Source organism: Panthera leo, chromosome B4 (assembly GCF_018350215.1).
Source record: "Panthera leo isolate Ple1 chromosome B4, P.leo_Ple1_pat1.1, whole genome shotgun sequence".
NCBI classification, from domain to species: Eukaryota; Metazoa; Chordata; class Mammalia; order Carnivora; family Felidae; genus Panthera; species Panthera leo.
Window position 1 is genome coordinate 124,361,269 of NC_056685.1, and position 17,737 is coordinate 124,379,005.

Here is a 17,737-nt window from a genome sequence, read left to right on the forward strand (position 1 = left end):
GTCTTACATAGATGAAAACTCTTTGGAACTAAGGTATGTAATGTGTTTTCATTCAGTGCATATTGATATTTTGTAGCATGCTAAAATAAACAAATAAATAAACTTGGGCATAATTAAAAAAAAAAAAAGTTCCACAATGAGATAGTGGTGATGGTTGCACAACTCTGTGAATATACTTAAAACCACTGAATTGGGGGCGTCTGGGTGGCTCAGTGGGTTGAGCAGCGGGGTCTTGATTTTGGCTCAAGTCATGATCCCAGAGTTATGGGATTGAGCCTCATATTGGGGAGAGAAGATTCTTTCTCTCTCCCTCTGCCCCTCTCCCCTGCACATGCACCCTCTCTCTCTCTCTCTAAAAAGCAAAACAACTACTGAACTGTACATTTTAATTTCTTTAAATGTTTATTTATTTTAAGAGAGAAGGAGGGCACGCAAGTGGGGGAGGGGCAGAGGCAGAGAGAGAGAGAATCCCACGCAGCCTCCATGTGCAATCTGGAGCCCGACTCAGGGCTTGATATGGGGCTCCATCCCATGACCACGAGATCATCATGGGAGATCACGATCAAGAGTCAGACACTTAACTGAGTAAGCCACCCAGGTGTCCCTTAACTCTATATTTTAAAAGGGTGAATGTAATGGTGTCTAAATTATAAGTCACTAAAATACCTGTTTTAAAAGGTATTTAAAATGTGGGGCGCCTGGGTGGCTCAGTCGGTTAAGTGTCTGACTTCAGCTCAGGTCACGATCTCACGGTTTGTGAGTTCAAGTCCCGCATCAGGCTCTGTGCTGACAGCTCAGAGCCTGAAGCCTGCTTCAGATTCTGTGTACCCCCCCCCCCCCCCCCGTCTCTCTCTCTCTGCCCCTCCCCTACTCACACTCTGTCTCTCTCTCAAAAAATAAATAAATAAACATTAAAAATAAATAAATAAATGAACGAATAAATAAATAAATGGTCATAAATGTAAAAACAAATGGACAAAAGGAACCACATTCCTTTATAGTGTATGGGTCCTAATGATTTAGATTTCGTGAAGCACAGAAAAGCTTACATAATCCACCACCAGCTCCTCTTCCGATTCTTCTCCTCTCAGTTTCCTCACAACTTTCTGAATGAAGTCTTCAAACTTGGTGGCCAGATAGACATCTTCATTCTGTAGTTGAAGCCCACCACACTTCTGTCTGATCTCTTCAACCAGCCTTCAGGTAAGAACCAGTTCATGTTATTTACGTTTTTAAAAGAGTTTAGGGGCACTGTGTCATTACATTTGTCAAGTTGCTTTGAGATAAGACATGTCACATGCCTATTTACCACCTATGAGATCTTCTATGATAATTGAAAAAATTGATAAGACCGGGAGAACAAAATCAAGAAGCTGCATTCTAAAAAATTTTTTACTGTTTATTTATTTTGAGAGAGACAGAAAATGCATGTGCACATGTGTGTGCATGAGCGGGGGAGTGGCAGAGAGGGAGCGAGAGAGAGAGAGAGAGAGAGAGAGAGAATCTCAAGCAGACTCCATGTTATCAGCACAGAGCCCAATGCAGGGTTCAATCTCACAAGCCACGAGACCATGACCTGAGCTGAAACCTAGAGTTGGAGGCTTAACCAACTGAGCCACCCAGGTGCCCCTAAAAAGGTGTCTGGAAGGACAGTGGATATTCTTTTGTCTTTAACTTTGTGCATGGCTATGATAAAAGAAACCAAGGCAAAAACATTTTACTTACTTGCAAGCAAGATAATTAAGGGGCACATAAAATCAGTTCCTATCCTTTCAAAGGTACTCAAGGAATAAGGAATAAAGAAAAGTCCCTAATGTAAATAAAGATTATGAAACAAAAGACATTGTATAATATTTTCTGGAGATCATATATAAGAATGGAGCAAACATTTGTTTTATTACGTGGTTAGTGTTGGTACTAAGCAGAATCAAAATTATTTTTGAGGGGCACCTGGGTGGCTCAGTCGGTTAAGCGTCCGACTTTAGCTCAGGTCATGATCTTATGGTTCATGGGTTCAAGCCCCGCATTGGGCTCTGTGCTGACAGCTCAGAACCTGGATCCTCTGTGTCTTCCTCTTCTTCTGCTCCTCCCCTGCTTGCACTACGTTTCTCCTCTCTCAAAAATAAATAAACATCAAAAAAAAAAAAAAATTCTCATTTAGAGCTTCCCAACTCCAGTGTCATATTGGAGGAAAATTAGCTAACAGATGTGAGGACGAATTTTAAAAAGAAACAAACAATTAGAAGCACTGATTTTCTAGGTATACAGGAGATATGAAAACAACTCCTGGCTAGTGACAGAGAAAGGAACACAGGTATGTGTTTGGCCGTGGAAACAAACAATCCAAAAAAGATGAAGAAAAGAGAAATAGAATAATGGTAGAGTGATAGCACCCAGAACAAAGGATTGGATTGGATCTTCAAAGTCAAAGTCAAAATCCCCAGTGGAGGGGTGTGAGTCAACAGGGTGATAGTTTTACCTGACAACATCCATTGAGCTTGCTCCAGATTTAAAGAAGTCTGTCGAGTCTTCAATAACAGGGACGTTGCTTAAAATTCCAGCCCAGATGTCCTACACGGCAAGGATAATTTTTATGAAGGGCGTGCCATGAAAAACACAGTGGCGGAGACTGACCAGTGCCTCACCAAACCTACTTTTTTTTTTTCCATCTTGGATACATGGTCTGACTACATTTTTTAGCAACTCTTCAAGTTAGATGTAGCCGTATGACTGACTTCTAGCCAATGAGTATGAGCGGAGGTGAACTTGACACCCAGTCTTGACCCATGAAGAACCCCCTTCCCACGATTCTCTGTGCGCTTTTGCCCTTTTTGGCTGCCTGGACTGTAGGTGACTTTGAAGATAGCATGGCCTGGGTCCCTGAATGACTCCACCCCTAGTCCTCACATTCCAGCTTCACCTCTAATCCCCCTGCCAACCTAGAACTGCCTGGGATTATTTTGTGAGTGAGAAATAACTTTGCATATACATTTTGGAGTTGATTCCTACTATGGCTAATACAAAAAAGAGGAGAAGTAAAGTTCCATCCTCACTACTCTGAAGACTGATGGTACAGTTGCAAAAATGCTTCAGTTTTGCAAGGTAAGGGTAACATTAAGGACATCACATGTTCACCTTGATGGTCCCTGCCACCTTCACCTCTTCGGCTGTAAGTTCTAGCACTGAGGTCTCACCCGCTGAAAAGTACTGAGAGGCTGGAATCATTCTTCCATCTTCAAACTGCAAATTCCTCACCATCAGCTACAGTGCAGCAACAAGACAAACAGAAGGACTGAAGATTAGGACAATTCAAAAGTGAGGTTGGTAGGGGAAGACGTGTCGTAGATTACACAAATACAAGGGGCAGCTTATTTGGCAAATACAAAAATATGGATAGAAAGCACTCACCATTATTTGTAAAAGGACTGAAATGGTATTTTAATAAAGGCAGCAGAAAGGAGAAAGTTAAGTCTAGGGGTAGATACATCTCAAAATGGGTAATAAGCTCCCAAAATATTGGCATTTGGATATATGTAGACTAAAACCTACCGTAACTCCTCTTTCTCCTCCTCCCCCTCCTCCCACTCCTCCTCTCCCTCCTCCTCCTCTTCCTCCTCCTCCCATCATCTGAACACTTACTCTGTAGCAGGCACAGTGCTATGTATTCATGTATGGATGCACGTATCTCATTTTAGTCCCACAAATCCCGATGGAAGCAGGTGCCATTATTATCCCCATTTTACTGATGAGGAAATGGAGACTCAGTGCAGGGTAAGTGATTTGCCCAATGCTGCACAGCTGGGGTTACAACCGAGAAGCGGCTGGACCCTGAAGCCTACAATCTTAATAACTGATCTACCCTGCCAGCTACCAGAATATATCTGTAAGCTGCAAATTCCCCTTTGCTTTCTTCAAAGAGCCCACTGGGGCCAAGGGCCCATGCTTCCAAGCACAGAAGTGAGGGTGGCTGCCTGCGTGGAAGGCAAAGGCAAGGAGCATCTGAAGAGGGCCACATCCATTGCATTTAGCCTCCTGGGCTCCAGCAGTGGGAAGGCAGACAGATGGGACTACTGTCTGTTTTATAGATGAGGAAACAGAGACTCAGAGGGGAGAAGCGTCCTCCACAAGACCAGTAAGTGGCAGAGCAAGGGATTCACATCCTGTTTCCTGACTAAATTCCAAACTCTTTTTACTGTGCCACCAAGGTGACTGCACAGGTCCTTGAGGCTCATCCTAGGGAGACTTGTTCTCAACTAGGCACACAGAGCCAGCTCATCCCCCGACAGAAATAGGGCATGGGTATCTCGAGCCTCCCATGTCCCACTGCAAAGCTGGATTACCTTGTAAAAGATATTTCCTTAGTAGCTTGGGTTATAGAAGGAAATCAAAAATGTTACTTTATAGGTGACCATATTGAACACTCACTGCTTTTCCATCATTACCAAAAAGAACAAGTCCATTTTTGGTAACAAGACCAGGCTTCGTGGCACCTTTGATTTCCAGTGGTTCTCCAGAAGGCACGGAGCTTTTCAGCAATGACGAGCCATAAAACGTGACCATCTAATAAAGAGATCAAACCCATGTGAAATGAGGGAGTTACACCTACAAACAGGGGTGTGTGCAAACAGCACTCCCTGCAAAAAAGCTCCAGTTGGAATCATCATCTCCGATAAAATCGGAACACCCCAATGTGGGAGACTGTATCAAGCATCTGTGGAAATGACACCGAGCAAGAGATAGTTTATGAATGTACGACTGAAGAGTTTCAAGAATGCCTCACAACCAGATGACATTTATCATTTCTTCACATGGATACGAAGGTAAATGAGACAAAAAGGTCTTGCAGACTTCGATTTTCAAAGGGGAGGGGAGGTGGTGATGGCAGAGAGTCAGTGAGGGCAGGTGCAGGTAGCAACCAGATGATTACAGTCCAGTGCGATTACTGATGGGAAGTACAGGGTGCTTTGTGGGTCAGTTCATGGAAACAGAACTGGATCCAGACTGTAACTAAGAAAACGTGATGGTAATTGATTTGTGATTGTAATTCTATGACTATTAGCTATCACCTATTGAAGATTATAATAGTTAACATTTATTGAATACACATGCCCAGGACTCAGTATGTAAATGAATTAACATGTATTAACTCACTTAATTTTCACAATGACCTGTAGCCAATAAAAGAGACACTATTATTATTTTTTAAGTGTATTTATTTTGAGAGAGAGTGTGTGTGTGTATGCGCAGGAGAGGGGCGGTGGGGCGGGGGGCGGGGGGGGGGGGGGGCGGGGAGAGAACCCCAAGCAGATTCTATGCTGTTAGTGGAGCCCGATGCAGGGCTTGGTCCCTGAACCGTGAGATCATGACCCAAGCCAAAATCAAGAGTCAGATGCTTAACCAACTGAGGCACCCAGGTGCTATTATTAGTCCCATTTGCAATAAGGAACCCAAAGCCCCACTGGTTAAGTAACCTGCCTGAGATTACTCAGCAAACAGTAGCAGAGCCAGATTTTAACAGAAACATTCTGGCTTCAGTTCCCACTCACTTAACTACTGCACTAAACTCCCTCTCTTGGTCCTTCCTGATCCCACATATTTTTGTTGGCACCTAATACATACTAAGAATCCTGCTTAAGTGAGGATATTATCAAGACAATAACATGAAGTCCTTGCCCCATGGAGTACAAAGCCTAGTAGGGGTGGGGGGATTGATAAATAAAGAGACCCTGACAATATATATAATAAGCTGTGTCAGAGGCAGGCAGGGGGTTGTTGGACCAGGAGGAGGGACCCCCAACCTGGCCAGCACGGGCCTGTGAAGTCAGGGAACTCCCAAGGAGAGCTGAAACCTGAGAGCCAAATTGGGTTGAGATTTCCCGGGGATTATAAGGCCCTTCCTGCTCCTCCCCTGCCTCTCCACCCCGCCCCCCCCCCTCCCCCATGGCCACCTCTCCCACCTGCTCCTCACACCTGAGGCTCTTTGGGACTCCTAGACTGGGTAACACTCTCCTATCTCTGGGTCTTTGCTTCTTTGTTTCCTTCTCTACCTGCTGACCTCTTGAAGGGCAAACAAATGGACCAGCTTTTCTAGGAAGCCTTTCCTACTGCACCTGAGTCTGGGCCTCAAGGATAGCATTTGTCTTATTGCCTTGTGAGTGCTTATTCACTTCTCTGCTTTCTCCATAAAACTGCAGGCTCCTTGAGAGCAGAGGCTGTGCCTAGCATCTGCTTCACGGCAAATGCTCAGTACGAGTAAAGATGGGGGTGTTTTCATCCAGCTGGGCACATATACCTAGAATCACAGACCCTCTTCATGACCAAGGAAAGAACCAGAGGACTTATGTGTAATAACTTTTACAAAGGTAACACACACACACACACACACACACACACATAAAAATTGGTCCCTGGCACATACCTGTCCATTTATCTCTGTCCAAGCTCCAGGGACTTTATCATGACCTCGGATCCAGTTATGCAAAACTTCGGCAGACTGATCCCAAGAAATCTAGGAAAGCACAAAGCTGAATCTCCTAATGCTATGAGTGTCAAAGGCAATAGAAACATCTCTCTCCATCAGTGGTGGAAGTGGGGTTAGGTAAGCATAGAATAGGCTGGATTGGAGATCTACCCTTTGGCCAGGAAATTGTACGTTGGGAACTACTTAAAGGTAAATGGCCAAGAACTTTGGGGTGTATTATTGAGTGGATATAAATACCTCAGCATTTTCCTTTTTCTGGATGCCTTCATATGTTGCTCCTTCTTCTGGTTGGGGAATGCGAGGAGCTTTTCCATCGGCTATGAGTTGAACAGCTTCCACCTAAAGCCAAAAACATTATCTGGGTTATAGCCTAATGGTCAGCAATGGCATCATCTGTTTAATTGAAGCTCTGCAAAACAGAATTGCTACATAGAAATCTGTCCAGAGAGTCAGACTATAATAATAGACAACTACCATTTCTTCAGGTCCATCTATGTGCCAGGCAATGTGATAGCTACTTCATAGAAAATATCCTTTGCAGACATCACACCAATCCTGCCAGGTAGATATTATTATTCTGGTTTTACAGATGAGAAAAACGAGGCCTAGAAAAGTGAAGCAACTAGCTCAAGAGCAGAGGTAGCCAATAGGCATCAGAAGCAAGATCTCCATCCAAGTCTACCTATTGCCAATATCAAGCCTGTACTCTTAAAAATGACTCCCTTGTTTCAACAAATTTCAACATCCCTTGATGACCCAGTGGGAATTTCAGTAATATAACTGTAAAATAAGTCACTGTGAGTGATTTCTATTTATCATGATGATTCTAGAAAGTGGTACGTTGTTATATTTAAGAAATTCAACTTACTTTCTAGTGTAGGACACCCGAAATTTAAAAATAATTAAAATCTACCCATGAGTTTGATTGCCTTTGGGATGTGTCCTGAATTCTCTTCTGTGCCAGATTCTCGTTTGCCTTGAGAGTCTCTCTCCTTCATGGGGAGGCCTACCTGAGCTTCAGTTCCCAGACCTCGCTCTCAGCATACACAGCTGCTGACCAACACCCACCCCCCAAAAGTATGCGGATGGAGAGACCTGAGAACAGGACCATGTTCTTACATTCACTTGCCCACTTGTAGCTATAATATCATTGGATACATGATCTGGGCTTGAGCAAATGCCACTGAACACACCCAACACTATTTTGATTGTAATGATCATTTTTTAGCACCTACTGTGTGCCAGGCACGTTACACAAATGCTACCTAATTTTCACAGCATGCCTGTAAGTCAGGCAGTTATCTACACTTTACAGATAAGGAAACCAAGGCTGGCGAAGCTAAGCGACTTGCCTACTGTCACAACAGGTAAGCAGTAGAATGAGAACTTTGGTGTCTTTCTGACACCAGTGCCCTACTCTCTTAATCATTAAATGATACAAACAAATCACTGCTCTCTTTCCTCCTAAATCCATAGCTGCTGCTTTTTCCTAATGTCCATCTCTATGTGGCTGCTTCTACTATATATATCGAACTCGGAAAAAATTAAATGACACTGAAATTATCTTTCAGTATTTCTACAAGCTAATATATTTTTATGTTGTGGTTCACGTGCTTTGGGCTTTTTACCCAGAGCACATCTGAAAAAATTAAGCAATGCCAAATTTCACCCTGTTACATAGACTGATTTCAAATACTTTTGAAAGAAGTCCAACTTCCATAGCAAAATTTCTTAAGAGTCTATACACTTCTTTACAATTAGTCATTATAAACAGGGTTGGAGATTCAAGTATTTGGCAAAATAAATGAAGCCATTTCATTGCTACTTCACCCATTTTATCAGTGCTCTCAGAGGAACAAGATAGCCTCACAAACTAAAATTTTAACATTCAGATTTCAACCCGAAATATACCATCCTACTGGCAAATATAAAATCTAATTTTGTTTTTCAGCTTTATACTGTGTATAACAATTAATATAGGAAAATTCTCAATAAAAGAAAAATATTTCTAAAATCTTAAAGGTTTACTAAATTCTTCTCGATGGCATAAATATACTAACCATGGCTTTGATTCCTTCAGGAAAGAGAAACCGATTATAAAGTGCATCCACTGTATCATTGGGTTCAACATCACATGACTTCTGAAGAAGGATGGGTCCTGTGTCTAAACCATCATCAGCCCAGAAAACAGAAAACCCAGCTTTCTTATCTCCCATAATTAGAGTCCTGTGAAAAGAAGAGCTTCAACTTAAAATGTTGGTATAATGTATGACAAAGTGATGAGTTAGTGATATTAAAGTACAAGATAGTTATAATGGAAAGTAGACAGTGAGGGAAGCTACCATGAGAAATTAACAGCAAAGCCAGGAGATGTCAGCATTCATAAAATCACTACTTAATGGTACCACTATTTTGTACATTCCCATATCTATAGTCTTTCTTGTTAATACACACTAATGACTGCTAGTCTATTCAAAAGGGCACTGGAGCCCATCATTACTACCACTCATTAACTGCCAGTTGCCAGCTTTCTACTGTGGCATCAAGCAATTTTGCCCACCTGGGTCCAATTCCTACATCATAGTTGACCCTGTATTAGGCAGAATAAGATAAAGGAAGATAAAGCGGAAGATACTCAGTAAATGAGAACTGATTATTAATACAAATGATATAATTTGGATATAAGTGTCAGAGCTAGAATTAGCTCTAGATTGTCCATGTAAATTATAGTAAAAGATGGTTGGTTAATCCAAATCTTTGTATTTTATGCTCTAGGAAGCTTAGCCTAAGAGAAAATGTTGGCCCTGGGGGCTCCTGGGTGGCTCACTTGGTTGGGCATCTGACTCTTGATTTTGGCTCAGGTCATGATCTCACAGCTCATGGGACTGAGCACCATGTGGGGCTCTGCACTGGTAGCACAGAGCCTACTTGGGATTCTCTCTACCTCTCTCTCTGCCCCTCCCCCACTCATGTACTCACTCACGCACACACTCTCTTTCTCCCAAAATAAATAAATAAACTTAAAAAACAAAAAAAGAAAAAGAAAATGTTGGCCCTTAAGAGCATATAATACAACCAATAAGCTGAATATGTGAACAAATACATATAAAAGTATATCAGAGAGCAGGCTAATATTGACATCATCCATGTTTATGACCTAAATTTTTTTTTGTGGTATAATTTCTTTTTTTTTTTTTATTTAACTTTATTTTTTATTTTTTAAAAATTTATATCCAAATTAGTTAGTATATAGTGAAGCAATGATTTCAGTAGATTCCTTAATGTCCCTTACCCATTTAGCCCATCCTCCCTCCCACAACCCCTCCAGCAACGCTCAGTTTGTTCTCCATATTTATGAGTCTCCTCTGTTTTGTCCCCTCCCTGTTTTCATATTATTTTTGTTTCCCTTCCCTTATGTTCATCTGTTTTGTCTCTTAAAGTCCTCATATGAGTGAAGTCATATGATTTTTGTCTTTCTCTGGCTGACTAATTTCACTTAGCATAATACCCTCCAGTTCCATCCACACGGTTGCAAATGGCAAGATTTCATTCTTTTTGATTGCTGAGTAATACTCCATTGTATATACATACCGCATCTTCTTTATCTATTCATCCATTGATGGACATTTGGGCTCTTTCCATACTTTGGCTATTGTTCATAGTGCTGCTATAAACATGGGGGTGCATGTGTCCCTTCGAAACAGCACACCTGTGTCCCTTGGATAAATACCTAGTAGTGCAAATGCTGGGTCATAGGGTAGTTCTATTTTTAGTTTTTTGAGGAACCTCCATACTGTTTTCCAGAGTGGCTGCACCAGCTTGCATTCCCACCAGCAGTGCAAAAGAGATCCTCTTTCTCCACATCCTCACCAACATCTGTTGTTGCCTGAGTTGTTAATGTTAGCCATTCTGACAGGTGTAAGGTGGTATCTCATTGTGGTTTTGATTTGTATTTCCCTGATGATGAGTGATGTTGAGCATTTTTTCATGTGTCAGTTGGCCATCTGGATGTCTTCTTTGGAGAAGTGTCTATTCATGTCTTTTGCCCATTTCTTCACTGGATTATTCGTTTTGGGGGTGTTGAGTTTAAGTTCTTTGTAGATTGTGGATACTAACCCTTTATCTGATATGTCATTTGCAATATGACCTAAATAATTTTAAATCTCAGAGCTACTAATTGAGCAAGACCTAAGTCAATGAATCAATCACTCTTTTCAGAAATATTGAGGAATTAATTGGCATTATGTTATCAAGAGACTTGCAAACATTCATATACTTTGACCCAGTGATTCTGCATGTAGAAGAAATGTGAAATGAGAAAAAATACAAGTTTAAATGCAAAGATAACCACACAGTACCATTTAAAAGAGCAAAAAAAAAAAAAAAATCAATTCATGCAAATACAATGAAGTGTTATTCACCACATTGAAACTAAGTGTAGTTTTCTGCCTAATTAATAACTTGACACTGAGAGATATCAAGGAGATGCACAGGTAAAGGAGAGAAGGCAGAAAAGTGTACCTACAGCAATAAAAATGTTAGATCATAGCCCCTTCCCTCAAGAAGCTTAAAGTTGAACAGAAGACAGATAACAAAGAAGATAATTTCAGGTAATTCAGCATTTCCTGACATGTACTTGAGATTCTCTGTGCAAAAACAGTTCTATGGTCGAATAAGTTTGGGAACATTGTATACTCAGATTCCCTCCTAGAGATTATAATGCTCTCTCACTCAACACATATAATAGGTTCTAAGAAGTCCTGTGATCAAGAAATCTATCATAAACCAAACTTGTCTGACTATAGAACCTTTGTTTGCTCAGTTACTTAGTTAAACCTAATGAAGCCAGTACTCCATAGACTATTCTTGGGAAATGCTATCTAGCCCATGCTGTACCTCTATGTCTCAGGGGAGTTCATGCAATAGTAGCAATCAATCAGGGCCTCACACCTCCTCAAGCACACCTAGTTCCTTGATCCCCTAGGTAAAAAAATAGAAGATTATAGGCAATGGAAATAGGCCCATCTTCTCTGTAATTTAAAAAAATGCTCACCAGTTGATAGCAGAGGCTCCTCTATGCCTGGGAAGGATGGAGGGGTGATATATGATGGAGCCGTACTTTGGGCTGTCAATTACATCCATGGGGATAAACTGTGTGCAGAAGGGAAGTACGTTTAGCTCAGCACCCACAGATTTGTAGGCCTCTGCCACTTCCTTTATGGTCTTGCCCTTGACTCTCCATCTGGGGAACTTGAACACGGGGGTCCCATCTTTCTCTGCAGCTAAAGCTGAGCAGGAAAGAGAAAATGATTTTCATTAAAAAAACATTTGGCCATAAGTTTATATGTGCAATGTGTGGATTCACACATTGCAGTTTTCCAGCTTCATGAAACATTGACAAATAAAACACGTTGAAGAACAATTTAGATGGTCACCAGAATTTGACCTGTTACAATTTTATCATGATCCATTTTTCTAATGTGATTTTTTACCTATATATTTGAGGCATAATATATTTAATCAAAAGTTTGTGACTAGGGGTGCCTGGGTGGTTTAGTCGGTTAAGCATCAGACTTTTGATTTCAGCTTAGGTCATGATCTCATGGTTCATGGGATCAAGTCCCACGTCAGGCTCTGAGCTGATAATATGGGGTCTGCTTGGGATTCTCTCTCTCTTTCTCTCTCTCTGCCCCCGCTTCCCAAAAATAAATAAATAAAACTTAAAAAAAAGTTTGTGGCTACATAACATTTAAAAAATTTTTAAGTTTATTTATTTATTTTGAGAGAGAGAGAACAGGTACATGCAAGAGGTGGGAGGGACACAAAAGAGAATCCCAACCAAGCTCCACACTTATTGTCGGATGCAGGGCTTGAACTCAAAAACTGTGAGATCATGACCTGAGCCGAAATCAAGAGTCAGATGCTTAACCAACTGAACCACTCAGGTGCCCCAACATTTTAAAATTTTAACTAAAGCTTTTCTCTTTTACAGATAAAAAATTATACTTTTATTACTGATATAGCCACTTAAAGAATATTTGTTTGTTTGTTTTCTAGATTTGGAGCCAAGTGCTGCTACATCACCACTCAGATTAGACGTACTCAGCCTCTGGCACAGATGGAAAACCATGAGTCCCATCCCATGCCTGTTTCCTGGAGGGAAGTCATTTTTATTACAGAGCAAACTATAATGAGAACACATTTTCTGCACCAAACAGGCAGATCCCAAAAGACAAAGAGAGGACGTTTTTGATCTGAGCTGGGCTTGTCTATTACCTAGTTCCTTCTCCCAAATTCACCAGTCAGATAAATTAGTGGAAGAGAGAGGCCCAGAATGGAGAATACATGCTCCTCGTGAGGGTTCTGCCATACTGGAGAAGATTTGAGGCTCATTCCTGTGGAAAATGTTCTCTCTTCCCAAAAGAACAGCTCCATCTACCTCTGTGTGGAAAAGGAGTGGCCCTCCAAAGTGCCATTAGCACAGCTCATTTTTTTCCATAATAAAATATCATTTTTACTAACAACATACCTTACATATATTAAGTATATATATTTATTTTCCACCAACAATACAAAGCAACTACATTTTAGGCAATTTTTTAAAGCTTTAAGAAAGGCTTTTTATCTGTATTTTTGGGCTCCTTTTCCTTTCTCCCCCATTTAATCAACCTTCGTTGACTTTGGAGGGGATAATGCCTCCACCAGAAAGCATAGTTACCAATCTCAAGTGAGTCCTGAAGAAATCTGGCCATCAAGCCGATGCCTTGATCAATACACTTGGAAGGATGTGAGAGACCAGTATAATAATGTTCATAAAATGGTCAAAAAACAGTAAAGAAATCATTTTCAGATAATAAGAAAATGAATAAACGGTGGTAAAAAATGTGAAATTGGGAGGAAACTGTGCAACGTTAAACTGGGAAAGAAAAATCAAATGAAAAACTTAGAAGTCTTCATTTTTTTTTTTAAGTTTATTTAGTTTGAGATACAGAGAGAGAGAGAGAGAAAGAAAGAGAGAGAGAGAGAGTGTGTGTGCACAAGCACAAGTGGGGGAGGGACAGAGAAAGAAAGAATCCCAAGCAGGCTCCATGCCGTCAGCACAGAGCCCAATGCAAGGCTCAATCCCATGACTATAGGATCATGACCTGAGCTGAAATTAAGAGTTGGATGTTTAACTGAGCCACCCAGGCACACCTAGAAGTCTTCAATTTAAAAATCTACTACACTGAGATAGGCTATGATCCTTCCATAGTGATTTGTGGCTGCCCCAGGGCTATTTTCCACTGCTCTAGTTGGCTATTCTGATAACAAGAATAGTTTGCCACTGTCGTTTTGATCCCTTTTCATGAACCAGGCACAGGGATGAGCACATTATATACATTATGTCATCTAACCCATGTAAGATGGGTGCTGTTGAATTAAGCTTAGTGGGTTTTAACAACTTGCCCAACCTCATGCGGCTAGTAAGTGGCAGAGTCAGATTAACTGCATGACTCCAGAACATATACAGTTAACTATATGCTGTACTACATCCCAGGCTACTCTACAAGTCAAATTGGTAGTTTTTCTTTTCTATGTTTTGCTAGCAGCCCAAATGGCCACGACGAATGGAAAGGAGGTCCCGGCCCCGGGACCAGACACTAGGGAAAGTTAGTTTCCCAGGCCATACTTTTAAAGGAGTTTTAAGAGTCACATGCTTGTAATTCTTCTGAAGTTCATGTACATGGCAGAGACTGCTAGCTGTCCCCCTTCAATCTCTAGCAAAGATTCTTCTACTTTAGCTGAGCACATAGGCACCCTGAATAAAATCTATGTTTCTCTGTCTATCCTACAAATAGATTTGGGCTGTGACTACGTTTTAGCGAGTGGGATACAAATGGGAATAATATGTGCAACTTCGGGATAAAGGCTTGCCTTCTGCTTCCCATCTTTCCCTTCCTGTTTGCTAGAATGCAGACTGGACAGTTGGGGCTAAAGCAGCTATCTTGGGGGAGCCTGGGTGGCTCAGTCAGTTAAGCGTCTGACTTCGGCTCAGGTCATGATCTCATAGCTTGTGAATTCGAGCCCTGCATCGGGCTCTGTGCTGACAGCTCGGAGCCCAGAGCCTGCTTCAGATTCTGTGTCTCCCTCTCTCTCTGCCCCTCCCCAGCTCACACTCTGTCTCTCTCTCTCTCAAAAAATAAATAAACATTAAACAAATTTTTTTTAAAAAGCGGCTATCTTGGACCATGAGATGGAAGCCCAGTGTTGACAATAAGAAAACAACAAACAGCAAGAGTCTGCATCGTGATAAATATAGAGCTGCCACAACAGCTCCAATGGCCAACTCAGACTTGAGAAATGGACTTCCATGTTACTTAAGCTAATATTATTTGGGGCTTCCCTGATTCAACAGCCAATCTGATATCCCAAATATGAGTCCTCCCAAATATCCCCCCCACCACAAAGCTGCTGCAAATAGCTAATAATAGGACAGATAGTCCCAGTAATAGGCATCCGTCCCTTTCTGCCTTTGGAACCAGGTCCAAATTCATGAGGCAGATTCCCTCAGAATTCCCCAGGTTGGGATAGCTTTTTTCTGAAACAAGGATAATTTTTCTTTCTTTCTTTCTTTCTTTCTTTCTTTCTTTCTTTCTTTCTTTCTTTCTTTCCTTTTGGGGAAAGAGAGAGAGAGCATGCGCATGCACAGGGGTTGGGGAGAGGGGCAAAGGGAGAGAATCTTAAGCAGGCTCCACACTCAGCATAGAGCCCAACATAGGGCTCTATTCCATGACCCTGGGATCATGACCTGAGCTGAAACCAAGGGTCAGATGGACACTCAACTGAATGAGCCACCCAGGTGCCCCCTCAAGGATAATTTCTAAATCAAGTGATTAAATTCATATATGCATATGTGCTCTTTGACCCAAATTTTTTTTAGCATGACTCTTGAAAAAAAAATGTTAAAATATAATATTTTTAAAAGTAGAACAAGATAGGATAAGCCCCAGAACTATTTCTTCCAAGAAAAAAGGCTACAATTTTAGGGTTATCACTGATCAGTGTTTATCAGCCAATATGTCGCATTGTTCCAGTGATTTCTGAAGATCTGATTTATAAGCCAGGATAGCTAGTTGTTCATTCTTATGTCCTATCTGTACAATTTGTAGACCATTTCTATCTCCGTGTCTTGCACCCGTCCTCAACTATGTAACTATATAACTATATAACTATAGTTGACTCTTGAACAATTGGGTTTGAACCGTGTGGGTCCACTTATATGTGAATTTTTTAAATAAATATAGTACTGTCAATGTATTTTCTCTTCCTTATGATTTTTTAAATAACATTTTCTTTTCTCTAGCTTACTTTATCATAAGACTACAGTATACGATACATATAACATACAAAATATGTGGTAATAAACTGCTTATGTTAACAGTTAAGACTTCCTTCTAGTCAACAGTAGGCTATTTTTTGTTAAGTTTTGGGGGAGTCAAAAGTAATATGTGGAGTGTTGACTAGGTAGGGGGTCAGCACCTCAAACCCCTGTGTTGGTCAGGGTCAACTGCATACTTGTAGATCAGAATCTCATTGTACGTTTGCTTTGAGAATGGCTATCTTCTTTACCTTACCTTAACAGCCAAGCAGCCAAGCTATCATTGTTCTGACATAAATATATTCTTTATGACCCCACATCAATTTCTATTATTGGATGCGGTCCTCTCTTCAATTCCATTGGCACCTCTGAATCAGACATTATTCTAGATGCTTCATAACACCTTTGGAAAGTCACAAGTGTAGTTCAGAAAAAACATAAACCTGAAAATTCCTCTGAGGGACCTTGGAGGTAAGTGGAGAAATTCTTAACACAGTGGGGGCCTGCATCTTTGTCTTGGGGCCCACAGACAAGGGAGCATTTTTGAGTCTGCAAACAGACTTAGCTTGAGAAGGCTTTCAAGAGGCAGAGTACGTGTAGCAGAATCCAGGGGGGAGGCAGGTAGTCTGGGGCTTTGGGAGCTGTGGCCAAGAAATAGAAGTTGAGAAATGCCAACAAGGCCTAAGGGGTCTGAGCTGGGGCCTGAGCCGGCTGGGTCAAGTGCGGAGTCCTTGATTCAGCTGTTCCAAGATACACTCACCCAGCGGGTCAGCTTTGCCATCCTTGTCTGGAACCGTGAACACGCCCACAACTCGGTGGCCCTCTTTGCGGAGGTGACTGTACACTTCCTGTCCGAAAAGGCTCTGACCAATAAGTGCCAGCTTCAGCTTGTTTTTGAAATAGGCCTGTGAAACAATTCAATGATGACAGACGTCGGCATGGTTAGAAGACATATGGGTAACAAACACTCTTTTTCCAATCATGCAAAATGACTTGAGGAAACAACACAGAGGTCTACAAAATAAAATTTTTATTGACACACGCTGAACCTTGGCTACATTACACATAAACAGTAGTGAAAATAATGTCACGCCGACGTATTCCCTTTTTCCCCTTTGCTCTAATCCCCCCGATTATTCATCATAATCATTGGGATTGCATATATTTTACAAGCCATTCCAACTCCTCGGTGAAATGAAGCTGGATGTTAACAAGTAAGGGTAAGTTTCATAGTTAAAAGGAGTTTAATTCTGAGCAAGATCTGCTTCAATATGACAATGGCTTTTGTGGCCCTGCAATATAGAAAGAAGAGCCAGACTCATCTCTTAACTTCCAGAAGAGGCCAAGAGCTAACAGCCAGTATGACACAGGGGTCACAGGCAGACCCCAGTGCTAGACTACCCGAAATCAAAATCAAGTGCCACTCCTGTTTAGTCGTGTGTCCCTAAGCAAGCGACGAACTTCTGTTGCCTTTTTTCCTCACCTGTAAAATGGGAATAATAACACCAACCTCACACAAGTTTGATTGAAGCAGATGACTTAATATTAACATGTAAGAGGCTCAATGCAGTATCTGATGCAAAGGATTGTTGCGGTAAAAGCTTCAATCATGTCTTAGAGGTTTTGCTACATCCTAGATACAGTTCCATGTTTCTTTATATAGTCCAAAATTCCAAAATCTTTGGCAAGTGGCCCAAATTCCTTAGGCCTCAAAACCTGGATTGCTCCAATGGAACATTCTTTTTCGTCCTTACAGGTTTCTTGTAAGTTTGTGCACATTCATTTGGTTTCAAACTTGACCTGGGCTGACATACTGCTATTTATAATCTTAATTATAGTATTCGTAAGGACTGTATGAACATTTATATGTTTTGCTGCAGAAAAATCAATGTGTTTGG

The 17,737-nt window shown here is 41.2% G+C and overlaps 1 protein-coding gene across 1 annotated transcript in view; it reads right to left on the minus strand.

Moving 5' to 3' along the window:
* ALDH1L2 (aldehyde dehydrogenase 1 family member L2) overlaps window positions 1–17,737 on the minus strand; it is a 72,469-nt gene that overhangs the window by 43,767 nt on the left and 10,965 nt on the right. Inside the window, exons 2-10 of the mRNA XM_042947585.1 lie at window positions 16,600–16,744; window positions 11,535–11,769; window positions 8,542–8,707; window positions 6,719–6,820; window positions 6,419–6,508; window positions 4,426–4,560; window positions 3,136–3,261; window positions 2,480–2,571; window positions 1,050–1,197 (exon numbers count right to left, since the gene is read on the minus strand). Of these exons, the coding sequence (XP_042803519.1) occupies window positions 1,050–1,197; window positions 2,480–2,571; window positions 3,136–3,261; window positions 4,426–4,560; window positions 6,419–6,508; window positions 6,719–6,820; window positions 8,542–8,707; window positions 11,535–11,769; window positions 16,600–16,744 (1,239 nt within the window). The remainder of the gene's footprint in view (window positions 1–1,049; window positions 1,198–2,479; window positions 2,572–3,135; window positions 3,262–4,425; window positions 4,561–6,418; window positions 6,509–6,718; window positions 6,821–8,541; window positions 8,708–11,534; window positions 11,770–16,599; window positions 16,745–17,737) is intronic.